Below are 24,186 nucleotides of genomic sequence, written 5' to 3'. Positions count from 1 at the left end.
TAATTTGTCCATCTTAATTATGACAGTAAGACCATAACCAGAAGAAATAACTGTCATACCTTTCAGATATGGCTATGACTTGTCCTTTAAGAATAAGAAGAAAAGCTTCCACAAGGAATTCTCAATTACAAGGTATCTTACCTTTCCTGTTGCTGCTCTGAGAAGCTGCTGTTTCTTTTCTAAATCCTCCCGCTTTGCAGCAAGAGCTTGTTGTTCTGCATTCTCTTCCCTCCATAGATAACTACAAAACAAAAATAATTAAAATATTTTAAGTGTGAATGAAGTCTGAAGATTTTTTCATTATTATCCTCGAAGGCTGCTAATTTAACAGGAAGGCAAAGTGCAGGAGTTCATACATGGTTACATTTTTAAAAAAATCTACATGCCGTGTTAACAACTACACAGTTGGGGTCCTTCACATTGAGATTCAGACATATTTCCATTAATTACTAACTTTCTTTCACTCTGTAGTTCATCCTTTTTATTCTTCACTTCATAGTATTTTCTGTCCAGTTCTTCAACACGAGCCTTCACTTCATTAAGATCCTGGTCCAGTTTCTAACACAAAGAAAAGAACAGTATGAAACCACAGCTCTCATGTTAAAAAAAATCTTTTATTCAATACTAAATTACTACTTAAAATTCAGAAACAATTCCTACAAACGCCTTAACCAATTTACAACAAACTGCAAAAGCACTAAGAATAAATACATCTTTGTAAGGGAGCAGTTATCAAGGTGAAGTTATTAAGTAGACTGGAAGGCAGGTTCTGAGTTAACCCATGCATCCGGGTATTACAGTGAAATGGCTAAGTCACAGTAAGAAACTGAATAAAAACAGTAACTATGATACACATTACTATAGGTAATCATGCTCTGAAATAACATTTGTGGTAAGAACATACATACTAGTCTTGTGTACCATGCCATACTGCTATTAGTCAAGAATCCTAGCCTGCTCTCCAGCAGTACTAGTACTTTACCACAGCTGCTGTCAACAGCATGCTGTTTAAGCCAATGCACAGACACCCTCCCCTTGCTCATTTAAAGCTTGCCATTTTCAAAGCAGCTCAAGGCTAGCACTCGGATAACGTCTTCATAGTTACAAGCGTACAGGACTAGCTGTGTTCTCAAAACGTAGCCAAGTTTTTCCAACCTAACTTTGCAAGCTCTCCATCACGTTCACCCAAGACACCCCCCTCTCTGAACAACAAAAAGCTATAAAACTCTTAGCATAAGCATAAATCAACCTTCCTTAAGGAGCAAAAGAAAACAAAGACATGTTTATAAAAGGAATCAAAAGCCCACCACAAATTTAACCTCTTCAATTCTGTAGAATTCCTATTGAGCAGTACAATACAATAATAGTCAGTGGTAAATTCCATTTCTTTCATTCACCAACTCAGAGAGAGAATCATTACTTTGCAAATGTGGGCCCCACCCAAACAATATTTTAGCAGAACACCATTGGCTTCATGCAACCACATTCCTAGATTTTGTCAGACTGATCCTCGATTTTAGTAGATATATTATGCAAAGACCAAGAACACTGTCTATCAGCACATGCAGGGTAGCAGCACTGGCACTGGATGCTCTCCCACTGCAAGCACGGGGGTTTTCACTCCCATAGCTCCTAACAAGTCATATTTTTGGATCGTACTGCTGTATTTGCAGTGCAAGAGCTCTTTCTAAATGGAAATTAAAATCTAGAAGTTATGCAGATAATACTGAGCCAGATTCGTCTTCTAACATGCATAGGGATGCAAATTCTAACCAGCTGCAATCGTAGTGCAAAGGTGCGGCGCTTGCAGCACCGTTTAAAAGATCCTCTGTTTAGGGAAAATAAGAGAAAAATGAAAACAACCAACATAGAACTCTATAAAAACTTAACAAATTGTTATCTATATGAAAGGGCCATGTTCAACATAGACAAGAGCAAGGCTGATCTAAATCCATCGTGGTTTAACCCCAGCCAACAACTAAGCACCATGCAGCTGCTCACTCACTTCCCCCCCACCCAGGGGGATAGGGGAGAAAAATCAGGAAAAGAAGTAAAACTCGTGGGTTGAGATAAGAACAGTTTAATAGAACAGAAAAAAAAGAAACTAATAATGATAACACTAATAAAGTGACAATAGTAATAATAAAAGGATTAGAATATACAAGTGATGCACAATGCAATTGTTCACTGATCAATGCCCCGTTAGTTTCCAAGCGGCGATCCGCCCTGCCTCCACTCCCTCCAGTTTATACGCTAGATGTGACATCACACAGTATGGAATACCCCTTTGGCCACTTTGGATCAGCTGTCCTGGCTGTGTCCCCTCCCAACTTCTTGTGTTCCTCCAGCTTTCTGGCTGGTTGGGCATCAGAAGCTGAAAAATCCTTGACTTTAGTCTAAACACTACTTAGCAACAACTGAAAACATCAGTGTTATCAACATTCTTCACATACTGAACTAAACATAGCACTGTACCAGCTACTAGGAAGACAATTAACTCTATCCCAGCTGAAACCAGGACAAAGTGTCTTCCTGAAAACTCAGGCCAAACACTTTGGGGGAAGTACCAGAAAGTCAACATACAGAGTTAAATTAGATGCAGTGCTAAAGGCAATTTTGGGTTTATCTACAGATGTTTTCAAGAATACATTTTTGAAAGACCACACCCAACCAGAAAGTCTCATCTTCCTTATAAATAGGCACTAAAGACTAATTGTTCAAGATTAGATTGTTTAACCTTTCTCTCAAAAATACTGAGAAGTAATAAGATGAACACTTACACTGTACTGTTCCAAATTTTTCTCCTTGTTTGCCTCTGTATCCTCTAAATCCTTGTGTATAGCCGCAATCTGCCGCTTCTTGTCATTGATGGCTTGATCTAAAGACTTCAGTTCTTTCTTTATCCACTTATCCCTTTCTTCTTTGGAAGTAAACTGGCTTCCTCGACCTTGTTTTGCATAAAGATCTGTTCTTTCCTGCGTAGCCTGTGCAAGTCTATTTTGAGAAGGGAAAGACACACTGTATTATAAAGATATCTTGAATTTAAGAGCAAGCATGAAAAATTACCGTAAGAATTTTCAAATGTGTGTCAAACCAGACTCTAAAATTTAAGCACCAAATCAGTAACAAAAAGAAAGGGATCATGTTATAACCACAAAATCACCCAGAGGACTTCAGAAAACAAAAAGTTGACAATAGCCCACAAAAGTGGTTAAGCTTAAAAATTAATTTCACCAGATACTGCTCCCCTCCCCAACAATAAAGGAAGCTTTTTATAGACTGTCTGTAAGTACATATACAGCTTACTCATTCTCAAGCAAGAAATACAGCTCCGAGTTAATTGCACGTATGGATAGTATTGATAGTATCTTGGTGTTTTTTTTTTAAATGCTTTGACTCCCCATTATAAAATGCCACAGACCTAGCAATTCCCCTCTCTTCTTTTTCTTTTACACTGTTGAATTTTGGCTCCGTTTCTGCTAATTCTTTCTGCTTCTCCTCAATTTTCTCAAGAAGCTTTTGCCTCTCTTTTAACAGTCTTTTCTGAAAGTCAAACAAAGCAGTATTTAAAGTTAGGTAATATCAGCAACTGTATTATTAGATAACTACACCCTTCTAAAGAATAATTTAATTGTAACATTGCAAGTTGCCATTGCTTATCTGATAGCATGCTGCGTCAACACTTAACAGAAGTTAATTCAGTTCCAATCGGGACAGCAAAGAGGGATGAAATGAAGAATTGTCAAAAAGCTAAACCATGCAAGCAAGGAAGGTTTGTATGGGCCAAACAACAAAGTTCAAATTAGTGCTACAAACAAAACCCTCCTTCCCAATACTTGCAGCAATTAGATCAAGAGAATTATAGGTGCTTGATTTTGCAACATGCAGGATGACAAATAAAGGGTAACACAGCAGTCTATACTTACATCCCCTAGAAGCACACTAAAGACATCACAAAAAACTAAGCTATCTGTCTGGCAAACCTCAGAAAACACCAAAAGGCCACAGTCTAAACCCAAAACTTCAATGTACAGGTATACTACCTTGCGCCAATGCCATTGTCTTTACCACTGTTACATACCCTTTGTTCACTGTTGCCAGCTAATTCATCCTGCAGGTCTTTAGCCTTCAGCTCTAATTTAGTCCTCTGTTTAATCTGCTCCTGTCTTTCAGCACTAAGTTGTTCTTTCTCTTCTTTCATTGCCGAAATCTTTGTCTTCAGTTCTCGAACTTGCCGTTCTATTTCCTATGCAAATTTAAGTATGTAGTATCTTAAACACTGCATGCACATTTCAGTGTCTATCAAAACTCCTAAGATCTTTATTATGTAATCACGATACACTAAAAGTGTGAACAACTCCTCCCATTTCCAAACAGGATGAAAACATAAAATAGAATTTAACACTGTTTTACAACATCCCCCCCCCCCCCTCCACCCCCCCAAAAAACCCAACCCATAAAGCAAAACACACCTCCAGAGAGCCCTTGTTAAAAGTATTTTTACCTCCATTTTATCTCTAGCATCTTGCTGTGCATCTCTCAGCTGCCTGGATTTCTCTCCACTTGTCTCCCGTTTGGCAGAAAGCTGTACGGAAATATCACCAATAGCTTAAGTAGCAAGATTCTGTTTTAGTAGTAGTTCCAGAAAGAAAACAATTTGTTATATTAGTGAAGAACATGGACAGGATTCTATCAGGGAATGCAAGGAGATGTCAAAAAGCACGTCAACAGCTCATGTTATATTTTGCATTAGCCAAGATATTTTACCTCATCAAGCTTAGCTCGGGTTTCATTAAGCTCCTGATTATAAATGGTGTATTCTAACGCTCTCCTCATTTTATCCCATTTCTGGTACTGAGCCAGCTCTTCTTTCTCCTCTTCTAGAGTATGCAGTCGCTCCTCAATATATTTCAACAACTCGTTGATCTTCTCTCGCTTGCCCTCTTTAGAAAAGAGGACAAGACCGAAGTTCAGTTAAACGCTAATACATTCCCACACCTTTAAAGCTACCAAATCTCCTCCAGCGATTAACTATTTGTCAACAGTTATGAAATGTTAAAAGGAAAACCCATGTCCAGAAGTTCCCCCCAAAAACATCCTAACAGCAGAACTGCTGATACGAGTTATGTAATGCAACACAAGCATGTACTCTCTTGACTCACACACTTAAAATAATGATAGACTATACTACCACTTTAGTGTTTGCACAGCAGTAGGGATCCTGATTTTTTGATCACTGCTAGCTGACATTACTCGTGTTTTGAACAGTACAAATATCCCTATTAACCTAGGTAAAAAGTTTTATTACTAAAAGCACACATGAAATGACTTACTAAAACTTTTGAGATATTTAAAATTCAAGGAGGAGATATGACATGCTCTGTACCATTTAACATACCACAAATAAAATCTATCTAGCAATTGGCTCTACTGAAAAAGCCATAAACCTTTAGGGCTAACCCAATTATTGTGGTGTAAAACATTCATTTCTTAAAACTATTTTTACCTGTTTCTTTCATTAGTGAAATACTCTCTTCTTTACGTTCATCGTACACTCTGGTACCAGCTACTTCTCTTAGTAACTTCAGTCTTTGAGAGTCAGGAGCTGTGGCCATCTGGTTGATCTGAAAATTCAAGGTCTATGATTTCAATAGCCTGCTCTGGAAATATGGCCAACCACAACAGATCAAAGATTGCACTTTTTTTGCTTGCATGAGGTTTTGGCAGGAAGATTCAGATACCTAGTATATACCATACTGCTTTCCTTTTGAGACAATTACTTTAGGATGGCAAGTATTCTGCTTGTAATGAATTTTATTGGTTTTCAAATGCTACCAGTTATTGCCAAAACTCAAGATACTAGTATTACGTAAACTGAAGAAATCGTTACCCACCCAAAATTATGTTTAGAGAAACTCAAGCTTGGGCTCTTAAGTCCTGGTGCTAAACCAAATAATTTAAACGCTTCCATAAAACCACAACAAAATGTAGGGGTTATAAAACTTAGAATAATTCAGGTCATGAAACACTCATTAATCCAACATTAAATCAGTCATACAATTAAACCCAATGTAAAACTCACTTTCCTTCAATAGAATTTCAGTGGTTGCATCCTTTTGTAAGAAGGAACTGTTTCTAATTTGTATATTAAAACCAGTATGTGTATTTTGGCTGTGTCATGTGCACCAATCCCCACTGTAAAACACAACTGACTTTCCAGCCGAAGTTGTTTCCTCCAAATAGACATCTTCAGCTGGATAAGAAAATTTATCTTGATAAACAACTGAGAGACTGTACTGCTGGGTCATTACTTCTGTCATCAAGTGCTCCTCAAGTCTCCTGCATTCCTCTTTCAGGTATGCCTTTCAGTAATCTTTCAGAGCTGACTGTTACCAGTATCCCCACACTGTGAGCCATTACAAGTAATCTGTCCTTTGACTCCAGATCTAAGTGTTAGTTGAAAGCTCTGGTATGCATGCCTGGGTCTTGAAGACAAGTTAATACAGGCCATGCTGTGAGCCCCTTCCCTGCTCTGTGTTCACTTTTGGTGCTTCCACGTTTCCATTCATCCTCCATTGACAGTATTTTTAACCTCTTAAAATCCTCTACAATTACTTTACTGCCTCATCTTAAGGCCCTGAAATCTATAAATTTACACTGAAATAGTCACAGGAATCAAGTTTGCTTTGTATTTAAGTATACAGAAAAGCACATGATTGCAAAGATTACCATGAAAATTCAGAAAACTTCTGAATATCAACATTACAGACACTAAAACTTTTTTCTTAACATCAACACGAACTATTAAAACAGTAGTATTTGCAAAAGCAGCATCTACAAGAACTGATTAAAACTAAAAGGGATTTAGGTTTTGATTTACTTCTGCAATAATTGAACTGAGTTTACAATACTCTTGATAGTGATTTCTTCCACTCCGTGAAGAAGAACCTTACCTTTCCTTGTTTGACGATATAGTAGGGATTACTGCGAGAAAATCCAGCACTTTCAAGAAGATTCATTACATCATTTTTCCTGAAATGTTATTATGACTATTAAAAACACTTACAGTAAAAATGTCACCTGTAAAAATTCAGCAAAGTATCACAACTATGCAACACATGCTATAGTCACTGTGTGCAATGCATGCTTTTTAATGAAGCTTATTTAATAATAGCTAATTCTAAAATGAAATAAGAGAATAAAAATGGAAAATAAATAAAATACTATCATGTTGCAAAGAGGTTGAGAAAGAAGCACCTTGGAATGCAGAGGAGGCAAATACAGGTAAAGATACACAAGGAAGGATATGAAACAACCTAAAGTCTGGTAACTCTTCTATTTAAAAAAGCCCTGAAAGAAATACTATATAAGCAGTTAACCACCACATTAATGAATAGGTTAAGCTGTAAATTCAAAGTCTGCTGCCTACTGCACAAAGACTGATGTTCTCGCTGTCAAACTACCGGTACTCAGTATTACAGAGCTGAATTAATTTACTTCAGGCTAGAGATGCAAGTGTTTGGTTTGACTAGAGAATTTTACAGAAATACTACTAGTCTCATTCAGCTAAGGAAAAGAAGTACCTACGTCACCATTTTCTTGTCTAAGAAATACTGGTCCTTCTTGGCTCCAATGACTCTGCGAAGTGAGACTTCCTCTTTATCAATCTTAAGAAAACAAAACCCAGTAAATTTAACTGCTTGCAGTAGGTATGTATAACTAACCCAGAATTATTATGGTACTTTTTACCAGAACTGACTCAAAAGCAGTTACTGTACTGAAGACTTCTATAATACTGAGATTACTAGAGTCTGGAATGATCATCTATTTCTGAAGTAGTATATTCAACTTACCGGTAACCTATTGTCCGAATTGTCAAAAATAATTTCCACAAATGCTGAAATAACACGAGGACCTGTACCTTCCTAAGAAAGAAGATATTTTGGTTAGATAATTCCCACCTTAGAAGGATTTTGACCTCATTCATCTCCCCTTTTCCCTGACAATCCCACTTCCCACTGCCTTCCAAGGATATGAGAGTCAAAGAGCATCTATATAAGATCTACTACATATATTTTTATTTCTGAAAATCTTGGATACACATTCACCGGTGTGCACTATCAGCATAATATACTACTTTGTAATAAATTCCATTTTGCCAAAGGGAAACAAAAAATGTTTAAGGATGCTTTCAAAATAATTGGCTTAAAATATCCACAGTTCAGCAGTTTATCATTTTTTTAGTAACATTCAAATGCATTAGCTTATTCTTTAGTCTTGTTATACACCTTCACTTACATGCAACAAAGCCAGCCTCTGCTCTGGGCGAAGATGACTAAACTCATCACTGAGTACAAACTGAATTGCTGTAATAAAATAATAAATAAACAGAAGATTTATTCTTTCCTTTACAGATGTATGCAGCAGTTTCTTTAACTCAAAACATACTGTGTTACGGTTGTATAGTACAGTCACACCATTGCTAGTATCTTACAATGTTTCCTCACTAAAAATCTTAATCTGCTGGATCTTTATCACTCAGGCTGCTGTACACTACAATTTCTCTGAAGAAGTCTCACTGTCACAACCTTACTAGTTCACTGCATAAGCATTAACAATGCTGCACAAGCAGGGATTAACGAGCTTTCCTCTATAAATAGTTAGCACACAGGCTAGGTTAAAAATATTGCTAAAATACTTAACACTTGGCAATTTATTAAATCTACCATCACAAAGGCTACTAACACCTCTGACTAGCATCTCTGCTCCTCCATTGATGTTCCCACCCCACAAGATCCCCCTCATAACCAACCATACCTTAAAAGGCTGTATAAGCTGTGCCATACCGCTATGGAACCAGCTTAGAATTCAGCCACTAAGAACATGTTGTGGTTTAACCCCAGCCAGCAAGTAAGCACCAGGCAGCTGCTCGCTCACTCACTTTCCCCCCACCCAGTGGAATGAGGGAGGAAAACCAGGGGGCGGAAAAGTAAAACTTGTGGGTTGAGGTAAGAACAGTTTAATAGAACAGAAAGGAGGAAAATAACAATAATAGAAAGACAATAATAATAAGAATTGGAATATACAAAACAAGTGATGCACAATGCAATTGCTCACCACCTGCTGACTGATGTCCAGTTAGTTCCTGAGCAACAATTCCCCCCAGCCCCAGTCCCCCCAGTTTATATACTAGAGATGTCATCACATGGTATGGGATACTTCTTTGGCCAGTTTGGGTCAGCTGTCCTGGCTGTGTCCCCTCCCAACTTCTTGTGTCCCTCCAGCTTTCTGGCTGGCTGGGCATGAGAAGCTGAAAAATCCTTGACTTTAGACTAAACACTTCTTAGCAACAACTGAAAACATCAGTGTTACAACACTCTTCTCATACTAAATCCAAAACATAACACTATATCTGCTACTAGAAAGAAAATTAACTCTATCCCAGCCAAAACCAGGACAGAATGTCTAAAGCAACTGCAAATATCACAAGCAGCTTTCGAGGTGGGCGACTTTTAGAATTTGTTTCCTCCTGTAAATACTTTTTTTGCCATTTAAAAAGTCTTAGAAGGCCCTCAGTAAGAGAAGTGGAACACTAGGGAAAAAGCTGAAGGTAAGTACTGAACAAGTGCACTGAGATCTGCCTTTCATCATTGTCAAGTAATTACCAATCTCCACTCCTTGCTGAGGAGGAACATTTGGTAAACCAACTTCTGGCAAAAACAAAGAAACCTGGTATCATCAGCATCCCCATGCTACTATATTAAGAAATCCAAGCTTACCATAAAAAAAGTTGCTTTTTCCAGATCCATTTCTTCCCACTGAAATTAAAACACAAAGTATAACCTCAAGTTCCCATAGGTTAACACTGCAATGTACATTAAATGTTGCATATAAACATTTAAGAACAGAACCCAAATTTAACACAGCTAAACAAAATCTCAAGGGAATGAGGCAAACTTAGTAGGTGGATCACTCAGTCATTGTCTGAGAACAACAGCGCAGTCCTTTCCCCACCCAAATACATTACAATGACTTACAAACTCCAACACTATTCCACAATGATAATAATGGTTAAACCAATCCTATTTATTCCCATCCTTTTCTTTTTAATACTGATCTCCTGGTGGGATAAGAACAGTAGACCTAAATCCAGTTCTTCTGCTCCCAGCATCTATTTTTTATATTTAACCAAAGGAAATCACTTGCCTGTACATTCAGGTTGACTAGGTAGAGTATGAACTTCTTAATACTCCACTTGCTAATTCAGCAATGTTTTGTTTTAAAAAGACTGGAAGAAGTACTGTTTCTGTTTAAAAATTAAAGGTATAAGAACACTACACTATGCTGACATGCAGCAATCTCAGTGTTTATTCCGACATGTTTCAGCAAGGCTCAGTGTCTTACCTTTAAGATCAGCACCTACTGTATTAATTTTGAAACTGCTTGTCTTCCAGCAGCAATGAGCATCCCAGGCTTTTCATCCCTTCCTGCCTACATACACTCCAGATTCACCTCATTCCCAAAACTACTTGGGATTGCTATGCGGTCTTTAAGAAGTCAAAAAATAGCAAAGCCGGATTTTTTTTTTCCTGTTAAAAACACTAATAGCTGGATAAAGTTTTAGCTCCCTCCAAAGTAACATTACATAATAAGACATGTTATTCAAGTCATATGCACTGTTTTTCCAGTCTCAGAGTAAATCCTGCCTACTAAGTTTTTATGTCCAAAACTGACTGTTTTCTGTTGGGTCAGCAGTCTCAAAGTTGCTGCACAATCACTAAAATCAATGCAAATGAAAAAGCACGACCAGGCATCCATGGGGAAAAAATAGGAAGAGGCGTGACAATGGTGGACAACAACATGTTGCTAGATTAGGTGTTAGGGTGTTACTTATGAAACTACACTTTTAAACTTATATTATACTTTCCACATTCCAGAAATTCATTCCTCCAAAGCAGGAAGAAAGAGGATCTTCTCTGCAGCAGTTTATAGTAACTAGTGTGCTTACTTATCAAAAATGATCACAGCTGCACACACACACACAAAAAAAATCCAAATTCTCTGCTACTGTTCCTGTAAGGACAGCCTTTAAAGGGTGTCTAGTTGATACAGAGATCTGCACAGATGAAGGAGTTTACAGACCTCAGTTTCTGAGGACTCAGACATACTATTGTCACAGTAAAGTTGAATGTTAGTATTACTTTGCTGTAAGTGGAATACACCTCATGATATGTTACAGACAACTGTAAAGAAGTTCCCAAAATAGAAAATATAGTCAAACGTAGGCAGAATATTAAAAACTATAAAGGACTCTAATGTGAGCATCATCTGAAATAACAGTGCAACTCCAGTTAGTGTTAGAAGACAAATATCAGAACTTACCAATGACGTTGTGTTTTGAGCTGAATGGGTCCACAATAGTTTGGTCCCTGTAACTTCGAAAGCCCTGAATGATTACCTAATGAGAAGAGTGAGTTATTAAAATAAAGTTCTCTCTGTTCTTAAGCACTTTTTGAACTATAAGTTTTTACAGAATATTTACATCAATGATAACATACTTGATTTCCCCTGCCCTTCCCACACACACTTCAACTTTCCAGCTCAAGATCAGCACTTTACATCATAAAACTTGCACTTCACCTAAGCATCACTTTAGGGATAGATTTTTCTCCCCACAGCACAAGAGATGCTGGTACTTATCTAAGCCAAAGCGCAGTCAACGAGAGTTTGAGTCTTTTTGTAGCAAATTACACAAAAAATATGTATTTGCATCAAATATTACATACAGAAAACCCCAATATAACAAGCACTTACCCTAGTAGAGCCAAATTCATATTTAATTTTTATAATGCAATCCACATACAGCATAAGAATTCTATTTGCAAATTTTCCAAGTAGAGCAATGGCAGACTGCAAAAACTCTACTAGACTCTACCTATTTTACATGGAATACAGTCTTATTTTGTTTTACTGGGCAACCTAATGGACAAGTAAAAGCAGCAAGCTAGCTTGGTTCTAGTGAATTCACTTCCTAAATAGACAAACACAAACCTACACAATTAACTTCAGGAGCTACACAGCAAACAGTCATCTAGAAGCAGCATGTCAAACTTCAACCATTCAATTGTAGTAGTGATTTTAGGTTCGCCAGGCCAAGTAACATACAAGCTACACAGTGACAATATCCTAATACTTCAGTTCTGCATAGCAGCAAAATTGATCCAACTTGCAGGATGCACATTACAGCATTAAGCAACCTTTTCCAAAGATTAAAGCTGTACTGAAAGACTGTACAGCAACTTTGCTCTGCTCAGTAAGACATCAGAAAGACAGCAGACACCTGAAAAGTTTTGATGTTTGCAGATCTTTCAACAAGAACAGTTACAGAAGAACTAAAGTTGACATTTAATCATTATGTCCTTCGCACAGTTCTTCCCCAACAAAAGCAAGGTATTGTTAAAATAATGCCAATGTTTCACCATGATAGCTATCATAAACTAAGAATCACTTGTTAGGAAGACAGCAAAACATCTTACAAGATATTTCTCAATATTATTACTGTGTAAGTTTAGAATGTGAAATTATTGAGACTTTGGTTTGTTTGTCAGGTCCATGGTCCCATCACCATTTTCTATTTTTCTGAACATGTCGTCCCTTCTCTCACATCTTCAAGTATTAAAACAGCCCACATTCCAGAAGATGGGCATAATACTTGGTATCCAAGAAGCACATACAAAACTTCAGCGAAAAGCCTAGAAGTAGTACTGTAAACATGAAAGCAAGCCTTTCCCCCTAGTACAAAAGCCTACATTAACTGTACACCTGAGCAACTCAAGAAACAATTACTTTCAGAACCACATCCATGTTCTGGTAGCGCGTTACAGAAACGGTGTAACTTACTTTGGCAGCAATAACAAGCTCTGCCTCAGTACCAAATCAGCTTTCAAAGGAAAAAGAGGAACAGCAGATATTACTCAGGTCTTGCCACCAACTCTAGGCCACAGCAACTACGTTCACTCACTCTGATTTTGAAAAATAAATAATTTTTAAAAACCCACAAACTTTTGGCAAACAATGCTGCTTCCCAATTCACCAGATTTCAAGAAAAAGAAATAGGAAAAAAATTTGGTCTCCAGTATTTTCAGTTTACCTATAATATTCTAAAAACTTTCAGATTTTATGGCTGGAATAAATCATCTGCTTTATTCTCATAAGAACCTGAAAGCCTCTACAAAAAGGTAAAAACAACAAATCATTATTTCTTGGATATTATTATAGAAGCACAAACTTTTACCACCCACATACTCGGGCACCACAAGAGTATGATACAGGCAGACTCTAAACACCATTTTCCACCCCTCTCAAAGTTTCTTTCTAGATTGCTTCTCACTTCATCCATCCTACATATTCTGAAACCTCATAACTTCTTTTTGCCTTGTATAGCCTCGGATGAAGACTTAAATAATTTCAATCTTCAAACTCCAGGAATGATTTCTGGGAAGCAACAAAATAAGAGATATTGGTGGAACTAAATACAGTCTGATCTGTTTTCTTCTCATGTTCACACCTTGTTATCCTCTATTCTATAGCTCCTAGAACAGTATTGGTTATTGACCACCTAAATTTGTCTTTTTCCAGATGAAACTCATTTCCCCTGTTCTGACTTAATTTGGACTTCTTACTCTCTGATTCTATACATCTTCACTACTGTTTACTTCTGTGCAATTCAAATCTGGAAAACAAGAATTCTTATGCAAAGACTTTAAAAGCAATGTGTGCACCTGCAAAGATAAGAGTAATCTACTAAAACATGATCCAAAGGCATCTGAAACACTCCCTAGTCAGCCAGTTGATGAAAACCCGATTTCTATGTAGAACATGCACTTTCAAACATGAAGAAGTGAATAAAGATACCCGTAGGGTGTCAGAAAGCCAGGTCAATTTTGAGTCCACTGAAAAACGAGAATCCTAGTAGGCTTTGTATGAACATGCGTTGGCAGTGGTACGAAAGCAGCCATAAAAATTCAACCATACTACACAATATACTGTGCAATACGACTGCAGGGATATACTACAGAAGTAACACTGATGATCACCTCAATCTTAAAAGCTGTTTGGAAAAAGTCCATGCAAGGAACTTCTTTTTAACTGAACGTCAGCTGTAGATTTTTTTGTCAGGGATGAAGTATAACAGGTTAAATGGTCCATGCCCCGGAGCCTAAAGCATCATCCCAGTACAAACAATAGGTGTTGTTTCTCCCGGGGGAAGGGGCACACAGAACCAGTTTCAATTGAAACCCCAAATACAATCACATTTCCTCGCTAAAACCACATACAGATTAAAACAAAAAACAAAAAACAAAAAAAAAAAAAAAAGAAGAGAACCCACAACTTCAACAGCTGAAAGATGCCGCCTGACAGCTGAGAAGAGCCCTTTGTTTGTGTACGAGCCCCGCGTGGGTACGAGCCTCTAAGGCCTTGGGTCGCCCGCCGCCTGGAGGGCCGGGACACCAGGGCTGCCCCGTCCAAAGGGTCCCCACAGAGCCCGCGACCAAGTCCTGGCTCCAAGAGAGCCTCTCCCCAACGCCACTTCACACCTGCAATGAATGAAACCAGCCGCGGGAACAGGGGGAGGAAAGACACCCGCCACCCTACACGGCGGACTTGCTCCATGGCTGAACCGGGAACGCTCCCCCTCAGCAAGGACGGCCGTCTCCCCCGCGGAACAGCAACGAACCAAGCAAAGGCCTTTGGATCCGCCACCAGCCAGCGGGCCTCTTGCTGCGGGCCGGGACCTGGCTCTGCCGCTCGCCCAGAGATTGAAGACCCCGTCGGCGCCGGAGTGGGGCAGGGCAGAGCAGGCCGGGCCAAACCGACCCAGCCAGGCCCAGGCCGCACCGCACAAGGCGGGCGGCTTGGACCCCGCCGGCCTACCTGCTTGATGTACATGTCTGCGAAGGATGGGGGAGGCGCCCCTCTCGGTGCCTCCTGCCGTCTCTCAGCCCGCCCTCACTGACTCTTCGCGGTACGAGCGCTCGGCGCGACCCCGGGTCTCCGTATCCGCCGCCGCCGCCGCCTCCTCCCGCCCCTTCAGCCACCACAAACCTCCCAGCACAGCGCCCCGCTCACCCCTCACGCAAACAAAATGGCGGCGGAGCCTCCCCATCCCTACCCGGCGCGAACTACTCAGCACCCGATAGAGGGGGAGGTGGGGAGCACGGAACGCGCCACTGCTCTGCCGGAGAAGGGACACCGCAAGGGACAAGAAGGAGTCCCCTTTCTTCCGGCTTCTAAAGTGCCTCTCTGCCCTTTTTAAAGGTGCTCTGAAGCGGAAAAGGCGGGTGACACTGCCTCCCCTCGCAGTAAGGGTCCCCCCAGAGAGTTGGGAAAAGTGGTTTCTCCCCCTGAGGGGCGGGTTGGGCGCCAAAGGCAAGTGTGAGCCGAGCGGGGGACAGTGGCGGGGCGGGAGGGCGCGCGGCGTGGCGCGCCTGCAGGGGGCGCTGCCGGGCCGGGGGCCGGGACACGGGACACGGGACACGGGACGACACGGGACACGGGACACGGCGGAGGTTTGACCCCAGGGAGAGCAGCGCTGTACACCTTCCCCAGTCCTCTCCTGGGGTGGAAGGGCAGTAAAAGTGTGCACCCGGAATGTAAAATAAAACCTTCATCTTAAATCATGTCTTCTTTTGGAGGATCTCAAAAAAAAAAAAAAAAAAAAAAAATTTAAAAAAAAAAGAGGAATTGGAGGCGTTAGGGCCTGCGGCTGGGCCTCAGCGTGCCCCCTCACCCCCAGTGCACCACTTCGCCTAGCCATCCCACCAGGCCAGAGGCTCCCAGCGTAGGGCCGTGCGGCGTGGATTACAGTCCCTTCTCCAATTTTTGCTTATTTACATCTGGTTTTGCTCCTTGTTCCCACTCTGCCGGCTCCAGTCCTTCCAGTGAGACAACACGAAGCCGCGTGGGACAGGGCCGAGCAGCCTCCAGGTGCGAGGTGCCGCAGCGCAGGGCCCGGGCACCCTGGCAGGCCTTGGCGCCTCTGAGAGCCGAGCTCTGCGTCCACTGCGAAAAGCCAAATAATACGTGCCCGGGGTGAGCTAAGTAACAGGAATGGTGCAAAATACTCCCAGGAAAACAGAAAGATTAGCTTGAGCCTGTACCCACTCCTTCATCTCCCAGAGAGCCACTATTCAGCTCCCCAAAAGAAAAGGCAAGCTGTCAAACACACAAAATGAGCAAAATTTTCTTCTAATCTCTTTCAGTTACAGAAATTTCAGGTGTTATTGTGACAACGGTAGAGCCACGACGACGCCACGACGCCTCGGAGAAAGCGCAATTTTCCATTTGACAGTGCTCCTTCAAAAATGCAGCCGTAGCCAAGATTTCTACACACGCAATAGGATTCTTGTTCTGATCCTCTTAACACTAATAAAAATAGATTTAAACAGAACGGTCTAGTCTCCTAGAATAATAGATGGATGAATTACGTTCCTTGCCTAAAGGGAAAATCTCCCTAGTCCCAGCTATTCTTAACTGCCCATGTAAGGAAATTACTTTACTAGAGGCCCATCAGGAGGCTATTGTAACAGATGTCACCTGCACCTTTAAAGAAATAGTTCATTGTTTCTTCAGAAAGCACAGTGCTTAAAAAACTAAAGCATATAAAGATTGCGCCAAAACCAAATTCAGAATGGAAATTTCCTGCCTGACAGTTCTGCATTTACTTTTAAATAGCTCAGTTCAGTGGAACTTAGGGGAAAAAGTATTTCCTCCATTTGCATTTTCGGAATCCCTTTCATTTTAGGATTTCAGGAAATTTTAAACCCTTAAATGAGTCTCACAACATTTTTCTGGGATTGGCTGGTATAATGGAATTTACTCTTCACCTTTTCGGGGGCAAAGTGAATTACAGATGCCAGTACTTCAGATCCCAGCTACCTGGCCTGTCCAAGGGGAGTCACTGGCATGGGGGAGAAGAGAGTTTAGAAAAGAAAGGGAAGTCGATTTCCCCACTTTTCCTTAGAATACACTTAACCAATCCTATACCTGGTTAAAAGAGTTATTTACATCTATTTTTGTGTTAGTATTTGCATGTAAATAAATTGCACAGATTTACACATTCTAAATAAACTTGTAATTTGCAAAATCACCCCATGATGCACTCAGGCAGGAGAAAACAGCAATACGTTTTATACATTTGAGACTGTTGATTGGCACCACACAGCAGGCAGTGCAGTCTGACCTCTGCTGAAACACATCAGTGAAGGTTTTGTCCCAACAAATGGCTGGGATATCTCCTCAATAACAGCCTTCTCTTGCTAAAAACCACGGGTGGAAAGACCACCCTCTGTTATTCATGCCTCTTTCTCAGGGCAGTAACAGGCCTAGAAATGTTTTTAAATTGACAGGGTTTAAAGTTTGTTCCTCTTTGACTTCCACTTTTAGTGGTACAGGATGCCTTGTATCATGTTTTTGAGCTTTCCTTTGTAGTTCAGAAACTTATTTTCACTTAATCATAGACTCCCAGAGAAAGGATTTCATCTTCCTCCCATAAACAAGGGATTCAGAGTCACCAGGGTTGCCACCAGCTTAGGAAAATTTTGCCTTTTCTCTTGACGGCTGCACTGACATTATTGTGCCTGGATGCACCAGGTCCTCTTGAAAACCCTGCCTTGAGTCAAAGCTCTAAGAGCTGAGATCCCACAACCTGCTGGTCCACATCTGGTGCCCCAGACAGCTTGCTGTTGTTGAGGTGTACCAAGAAGTGCATCACCCTCCGTATTATGAACAGGCACAAATAAGGACCTAGGATCTTTTTTTATCCCCAGGTGTTCATTCCCTCTTGAGGACTTCAGATATACAGCACACTCCTGCAGTTTGAAGATGACTTATGTGTGTGTACAGATGTGCACAGACACCAGGTTATATTTATTCATAGGAATAAAATCTCACTGATATTTCATCAACAAACACTCCCACCAGTGTGACGTGCTTGCAAAAATAGCAACTGTATTCATTAAGGATTAAGTGGCAAATGATTGCTAGTTCAAAGAGTGTTTCAGATACGTTTGTAGGCCCCTGCATACAGGTTTTGTCACATAGCTTTTGGAGATTTGTATTTGAAGGAGTGGAGGGGTGAGTCGGGGTAGGTATTATATTTTTTGTTATTCTTTTGGGTTTGTAGTCCATGCTGAATATATGCACCCAACCCAAGGGCAATGCGTGTCATTTTTATTCCGTCAAGCTGCCATGGCTGTAGGAGTGCAGAAAGCTGGCAGCTGGTAAAACAGCACACTTTATTCAGATCCTGCAAACATATAATCAGTGCTTGCTATGCGTGGAGTTCACCTCGCTTCAGTAGGTGCTGCAGAGCTTTTTTCTATGGCCCTGTTTTATAAGCAGTGTTTTTCTATAAATATGCTAGAATTAAACATTAGCATTAGAAAGGAGAAAGTGGGAACACTGCTTTAATTCATCTAGGCTTCATCGGCATAAAAATACATCAGGCATTTCTTTCATGATGCTTAATGGGAACGTATACATGGGATTTCAAGTCTGTAGTATTTTTTTTCCTCTTCTCAAATAGTAAAATTACTCTTAGGAAAAAACATGTTAAATGTGTTGGGGGAAAAAAAAGCATTTTAAGTGTATTATTAACCTCTTCTATTACCACTTTCAATTGTGAACCAATATGTGTACAGACTGCTTTCATTCATGAATGGCTGCAATCACTGAGGTATTTACTGCCATTTTTAAATGACTGTAGAAATCAGTAGGCTCATCACAACATCAGTCACATGTGCATCATCACTTGCAGTCAGCAGCAAGTGGCAGGGGCACTTCGCCTTTGTGTTGGTGTTGCAGCGGAATCTCAGGAGCAAACTGGGGAACTGGGCTTTGGTTGACACTTTAATTAGACCACGCAGAACCTGGTGTTTAATGGCACTCTGAACACATAACCAGGTATTCTGATATTCTAATTTCAGTTTGCCAAAAAAGGGCAGTGAGAAGGTATCTTGCCCAAGGTCAAGCCAGGTAACTGTGGGACAGCCAAGAATACCTCTCCTCCTGAACTACCCATGTCAAGTGCAAATCCTAAGGCTGCAAGGCCATAGCGCATCTTTCTCTCGCCTTTGAGTTCAGTGGAGGTTCTAGCAGGTCAAGTGAGAGAAACCAGCCCTTTCTCAACAGATCTGGGCACATGCATCGATCTCAGTGCGCTCAACCCACCAGGCTTTCGAGGAACAAAGAACACTTATTCTGAAAAACATGCAAGCCAGCCACACATAGGTTTCCTTTCCAAGAATTTTTTTTTTCTTGAGCTAAGTTACCAAGCTCTTTTGCCCTCAAGCCCTATAGTCGCGCAAGAGTCTGACCCCTCACCAAAACCTGCAGAAAAGCCTGTAATTTGCCAGTGAGCAACTGCCTGTCAAAACTTTAGCCTGCAAGACCCTTAAAAAGCTCTGTTTGATAAGGGGTGGATGTGATGTAACTACAGGTTCAGAAGCTGGCTGCACAGCATTAGTCAGTAATACCTGTGTTGCAAAGGTGGGCACCCGTTTAAGCACCCCCAGACCATTTTCTTGCTCTTTTTTGCCTCTGATGCCGACGTTGCAGCAGGCAGCGGACACTCCAGCTCCCTGCCTGCAACCGCAGCGGGCCCTGGGGGGTGCCAGGGGGGATACGCTGTAAGGGGTTGTAGGTCGGAAGGCGTCTATATACCTATATACAGAGTGCAAACGTGCAATCAGTGTTGATAACGACACTTGTTCCTGTGATTTGGGAGGAGAGCAGAGCAGTAGCTGCTCAGCCGTTCCTGCCAGCCCAGCTCCGGGAGGCAGGCGGGCAGTGGGTAGCCCTGTGCCTCCGCTGCCCAGCGCCGTGCGCGGATCATTAGCTTTTCTCTGTGAGGCATCTGCTCTGTGTTTTATAAGCTGCTGGGAGGGGAAAAGGCAGCCGTCCCGCCAGGCCCCGGGAGACCTGCCAAGCTCTCCTGTTATTTCCTCACGGTGGGTGTCTCTGCGGACCATGAAAAGCACCGGAGCCTTTTTTTTGCTTTTTCTTTTCTGACTCTGTTTCTATTCACTTTAAACAGCTCAAAACAGTCAGGCAGTTTCTTTTTAAAAATTAAAAAAAAAACTTTCTCTCGGTTTTTATGATCCTTTGAATGTGTAAAGGTAAATAATTACTGTTGACTGTTAAGTATTCATCCATAAACCCATTCATACAACAACATTTTAAGCAAGCTAACACGCTTGTCAAGAAGAGAGTGGCAGGGTGAAAAAACGGCGTAAAATGAGCAATAGAAAAAGGTTCCTTTTAAGAACGGTGTGTTTTATCATGAATGAATCTGCTGCACATTTATTAAGGGAAAGCAGTTGTTATGCTCATCGTCTTTCAGCCGAGCCTCTCTATGAATAAAATGTGGTTGTGGTTGAATTAATTTCACTTGGTTCGCTAATTCCATAAAGCAAGCCATTGCGTACACACGAAACGAACGCTGCCACGGCCGTGCGGTGCCAGGAGCTCTGCCGGCAGGCGGCGTGGGCCGGGCCGGCTCCGGCTGTGGGGCGAGAGGGGCCTCATCCTGCTGAAGGGTGGAAACCATCTATGTTTTTCTTTGCTCTGATGCAACGAAGAAAGAGCTTTGTTGCATTTGGAAATTCAGTGAAAGAAACTATTGCTCCGCCTTTTTTGTTTTTTAACCCCCAGAAGAGGGAAAGGCCCCGCAGTGGGCTGTTTATGGGGTCAGCCCTGCTGGAGGGCACCCCCAGATGCACCCCCAGACCTGTTTTTGGGAAGGCCGGGCGTGAAGGAGAAGCGAGTCAGGGACTCTGGACCCCACAGAGCTGTTGCACCCGGTGGCGGCCCCAGCAGCGAGGGTGGTAGCCCACGGCACCCCTTGGCTTCGGTGGGGGCTGCCCCAGAGAGGGGCTGGGTCGGCGCCAGCTCGCCAGCGTCAGGGCAGGCGGGTGGCTGCTTTCGGGGGGCTGCATGATGCTCCTGGGGTCGGGGGACACTCCTGCTCATCCGCCAGCAAGGCTTGGGGACAGCCCTGGGAGGACAGGATCAACGGGTTCTCATCAAAATAAATAATAAGCCAGGGTGACCTCTGAAGACCTGCCTAATCCCAAACTCCAGGTGAAAGATCACCCGCTCAGACAGCAGCGCGAGCCTGGGAGATCAGGAGGTGAATTAACAACAGTCAATTTTACTTCCAATGAATCTCTTCGTGTTTGAGAGAGCAGTAAATGTGATCTTGGCAGTAAGAGAGCCACACAGACATAAATATATGCACCCCATCTGTGGGGCTGACTGCTTGCTCTGAAGCTGTGTCTGCAGAAAGACTGATTATTTGCTGTTACGAAAGAGTGGGTGAAGGACCGAGGGGAAGCAGCGGTGCCTGTCCCATCCCCAGAGGTGTTGCTGGTTGGATGATACCATTGACCAAAGAGATATTTTGCAACCCGTTCCCAGCAGTGCCAGGACACAGACTAACCAAGGGCCACAGAGACTCCCTGGGGGAACCGGCGGGTGGATGCAGAGAAGCGGCTGAACGCCTGCGCTCAGCATGTGTGGTGAGCCAGGCTGTGGGGCAAGGGGCAGAGAGAGCCTGCGTGGGTCTGCGACCTGTGCCGCCTTGTTTAGGGGCAGCTTTTTCAGTCTTTGTGACCAGTACAAACAAAATAATGTCTGACAGAGATGTCAGACTGGACATTTGACTTCCACAGAGCATCCTAAAATACCAGAAAATCCCTTTCCTCCCGCCCCTGCTCCTCATTAGCACCCTGGAAGGAGGTGGCTGCAGTAAATTTGTGATCAGATTAGAACAAAAATCATTATTTTGGCTGACCACATCCATCCAACAAAGTAATACACATCCAAACTGACGAAGCACGTTGCCTGGATTTTACTACCTCTTTGAGCCATCCATCTGCAGCCTCCAGATCCACAAACAAATGTGATTTTCTAACCAGGGCACCAAAACCAGCCCCAGGAAAACGCAGACTCCTTTCTGCGAGGCATTTTCACACTAAGGCAGGTGAGCTGCCTTATGGCCTTATGGCATCTGACCGACTTTCACAAGCTGCAGCAACTTCACCTGACACTGGGTGGCCTCCCATAAGTGTGAAATTTCCTCCTGTCCTTTGAAGATCAAAGGACAGCAAAGATAACTTCCAGCTTTATCATGGAAACTGAAACCACTACCCCAGGGATTATCTTGGACCTCCCTCCCTATTAGCACTCAGCATTTCTCAGGCTCTTCCCAGGCTGAGCCCAGAGGCAGCAGGACATCCTTCTCTTATCACACCCAAGCTGGCAGGCTTCACCGGTGCAGGTTTTCACAGTTCGGTCCAGATAATGGGCATCTTTTTTATCTTTTCCAGCCCTCCAAGGAAGCGTCTTGCTGTTTGTTCTACATGATTTCCCCTTGCCTTGGCCCGCTGTGCCCACTGCCTCCCCTGGCATCCTCAGCTCCCTCCCGGAGGGGGGCTGAAGAGAAGGAAATGGGAAGAGAAACTGAGAAACCGGGATAACAACACTGTCTGAAGCCTCTTGGCAGCACCTCCCCTGCTGTCTGCAGACATCCCCCGCTTGTCCCAGTGACGTTTCCCCAGGATCCCACAAGCCAGAGCATCAAGCAGGGCAGTAGCCGGTTATGTAGAAGCCCTCTGCATCCACCTTCTTCCCCACGCACACGGCTGAGGCGTATCCCCATCAGATGTTACATTCAAGTCCAGAAAAGCTTCTCACAGCTGGGTTTAGTAATCAGAACTGCCAGGAGCCACTTTAGCACTTAGTAGCACAGGGAACAACATACCCTCGCCTTCTCACTTTGCCCCACTGGTGGCCCCTGATCAATTCTCTTGAGCATATCCGCCTGCGTATGCCATGCTGACTGCCAGAAAACCAGCTGCTCTTCACAGCTGGATTTAGTAAACTGAACCATGTCAATGCTTTAGCACTCGGTAGCACGCAGATTTCTTGCCACCCACCCAGGGCTCCCATCGCCTGCTTCCCGGCAGAGCGGCTGCTCTACCCTGCGGTGGTTGTCTGAAAGCACTGTCCGATTGGGTTTGTTTTTAACTAAGTAAAACATTATATCCTGGGGGGGAAAAAAACCCTGACAAACTCTCTCTTGTAATATGGAACATATGGCCTCACAAGCACAGTACAATAAATACATCATGGTAACAAGATTTTGTGCTTAGGATAGCTTTTGTCCATGGGTCTAATGTGCATTGCAAACATATGAAAAAAGCTTTATGTCTTTCTCAAAATGAGATCGATATCATTATCCCTGATGCAAGGCAGAACGCAGAGACATACGGATAAGCCTGAGAGAAACATTTAGAGAAATTCAGGTCCACTCTAGCAGCAAAATGCTTCTTGCATGAGCAAAACCACATCAGCAAAGCTCTGCATTTTACCAACAGAGCAGAAACATCCTCTGCAGGAGAAATGAGCTGTGCTGCAGAAAAGAGTTTTGCTGGTATAATCCTTTTCTATATACTCAAGGGATCCATCTGGTCAGCTCGGTCAGTCCAGGTCTCACTCACTTCCTTTACGCTTTTGACAAATGTGACTGTGCCAGCAGGAGTGTACAGAGCAGCTGCATCGCTTGCCCTGGAAAGCCAAGGGCAGAGCCCACAATCAATCCCAGACTGCCTGACCCCCCGGGCTCTCTGTTAGCCACAGTAATTACTCGGGGCAACGTGGGCAATCCTAGGAAGACCTCGGGTTGAAAGCATCTCTAGGAGATGAACACGCATGGTTCTGCTCCATCCCTGCTAGAAATCTGCTTTATCTTGGCCAGCCTCTCGGGGCCCTGCCGGATGGCAGTTAATAGTCATGCTGGAATTCGTGTCAATTGATTTTCCAGTTAACTTGACTTAACATGGTTGGAGGCATTAGAGCAGAGAGGACATAGCTGTTGTTCCAGCCTGAGTCCTGTAGACCTCATGTTCCATTTCAATGCAGCAGCAAGTTTAGTTCCAATTAGAACAAACGGTTCCTTAAAATAAAGATTTAATGTAAAGATTCATCCAGGGCCTGATCTGAGGCCCATTGTGTTCAGGAGCTGTCCTCCCCACTGAAGGCAATAGGCTTTGGATCAGGGCCTGGAGGCAGCTTGCAGTGTATGGGCAATTTAATAACGAGAGATGACTCACTATCAAACGCCGT

At 42.5% G+C, this 24,186-nt stretch overlaps 1 protein-coding gene across 3 annotated transcripts in view; it reads right to left on the bottom strand.

The window, feature by feature from the left end:
• The window catches only part of SMC3 (structural maintenance of chromosomes 3), a 28,838-nt gene extending 13,715 nt beyond the window's left edge, over positions 1-15,123 (bottom strand). For 2 of the 3 annotated variants that reach the window (XM_049810225.1, XM_049810227.1), the window contains exons 1-15: positions 14,935-15,123; positions 11,383-11,458; positions 9,780-9,818; positions 8,299-8,366; positions 7,854-7,925; positions 7,588-7,667; positions 6,954-7,032; positions 5,507-5,624; positions 4,768-4,943; positions 4,505-4,585; positions 4,082-4,246; positions 3,422-3,543; positions 2,781-2,994; positions 455-558; positions 142-241 (exon numbers count right to left, since the gene is read on the bottom strand). In XM_049810225.1, coding sequence (XP_049666182.1) covers positions 142-241; positions 455-558; positions 2,781-2,994; positions 3,422-3,543; positions 4,082-4,246; positions 4,505-4,585; positions 4,768-4,943; positions 5,507-5,624; positions 6,954-7,032; positions 7,588-7,667; positions 7,854-7,925; positions 8,299-8,366; positions 9,780-9,818; positions 11,383-11,458; positions 14,935-14,949 — 1,509 coding nt within the window. In that variant the 5' untranslated portion in view covers positions 14,950-15,123. Of the gene's footprint in view, positions 1-141; positions 242-454; positions 559-2,780; positions 2,995-3,421; positions 3,544-4,081; positions 4,247-4,504; positions 4,586-4,767; positions 4,944-5,506; positions 5,625-6,953; positions 7,033-7,583; positions 7,668-7,853; positions 7,926-8,298; positions 8,367-9,779; positions 9,819-11,382; positions 11,459-14,934 lie in introns of those variants that run through there. The other variant, XM_049810226.1, reaches the window with a different exon arrangement.
• Positions 15,124-24,186: the final 9,063 nt, after the last annotated feature.

The sequence above is a fragment of the Accipiter gentilis genome, chromosome 9, assembly GCF_929443795.1.
Source record: "Accipiter gentilis chromosome 9, bAccGen1.1, whole genome shotgun sequence".
In the NCBI taxonomy this organism is placed as follows: Eukaryota; Metazoa; Chordata; class Aves; order Accipitriformes; family Accipitridae; genus Astur; species Astur gentilis.
This window is presented reverse-complemented; position numbering and strand designations above follow the sequence as displayed.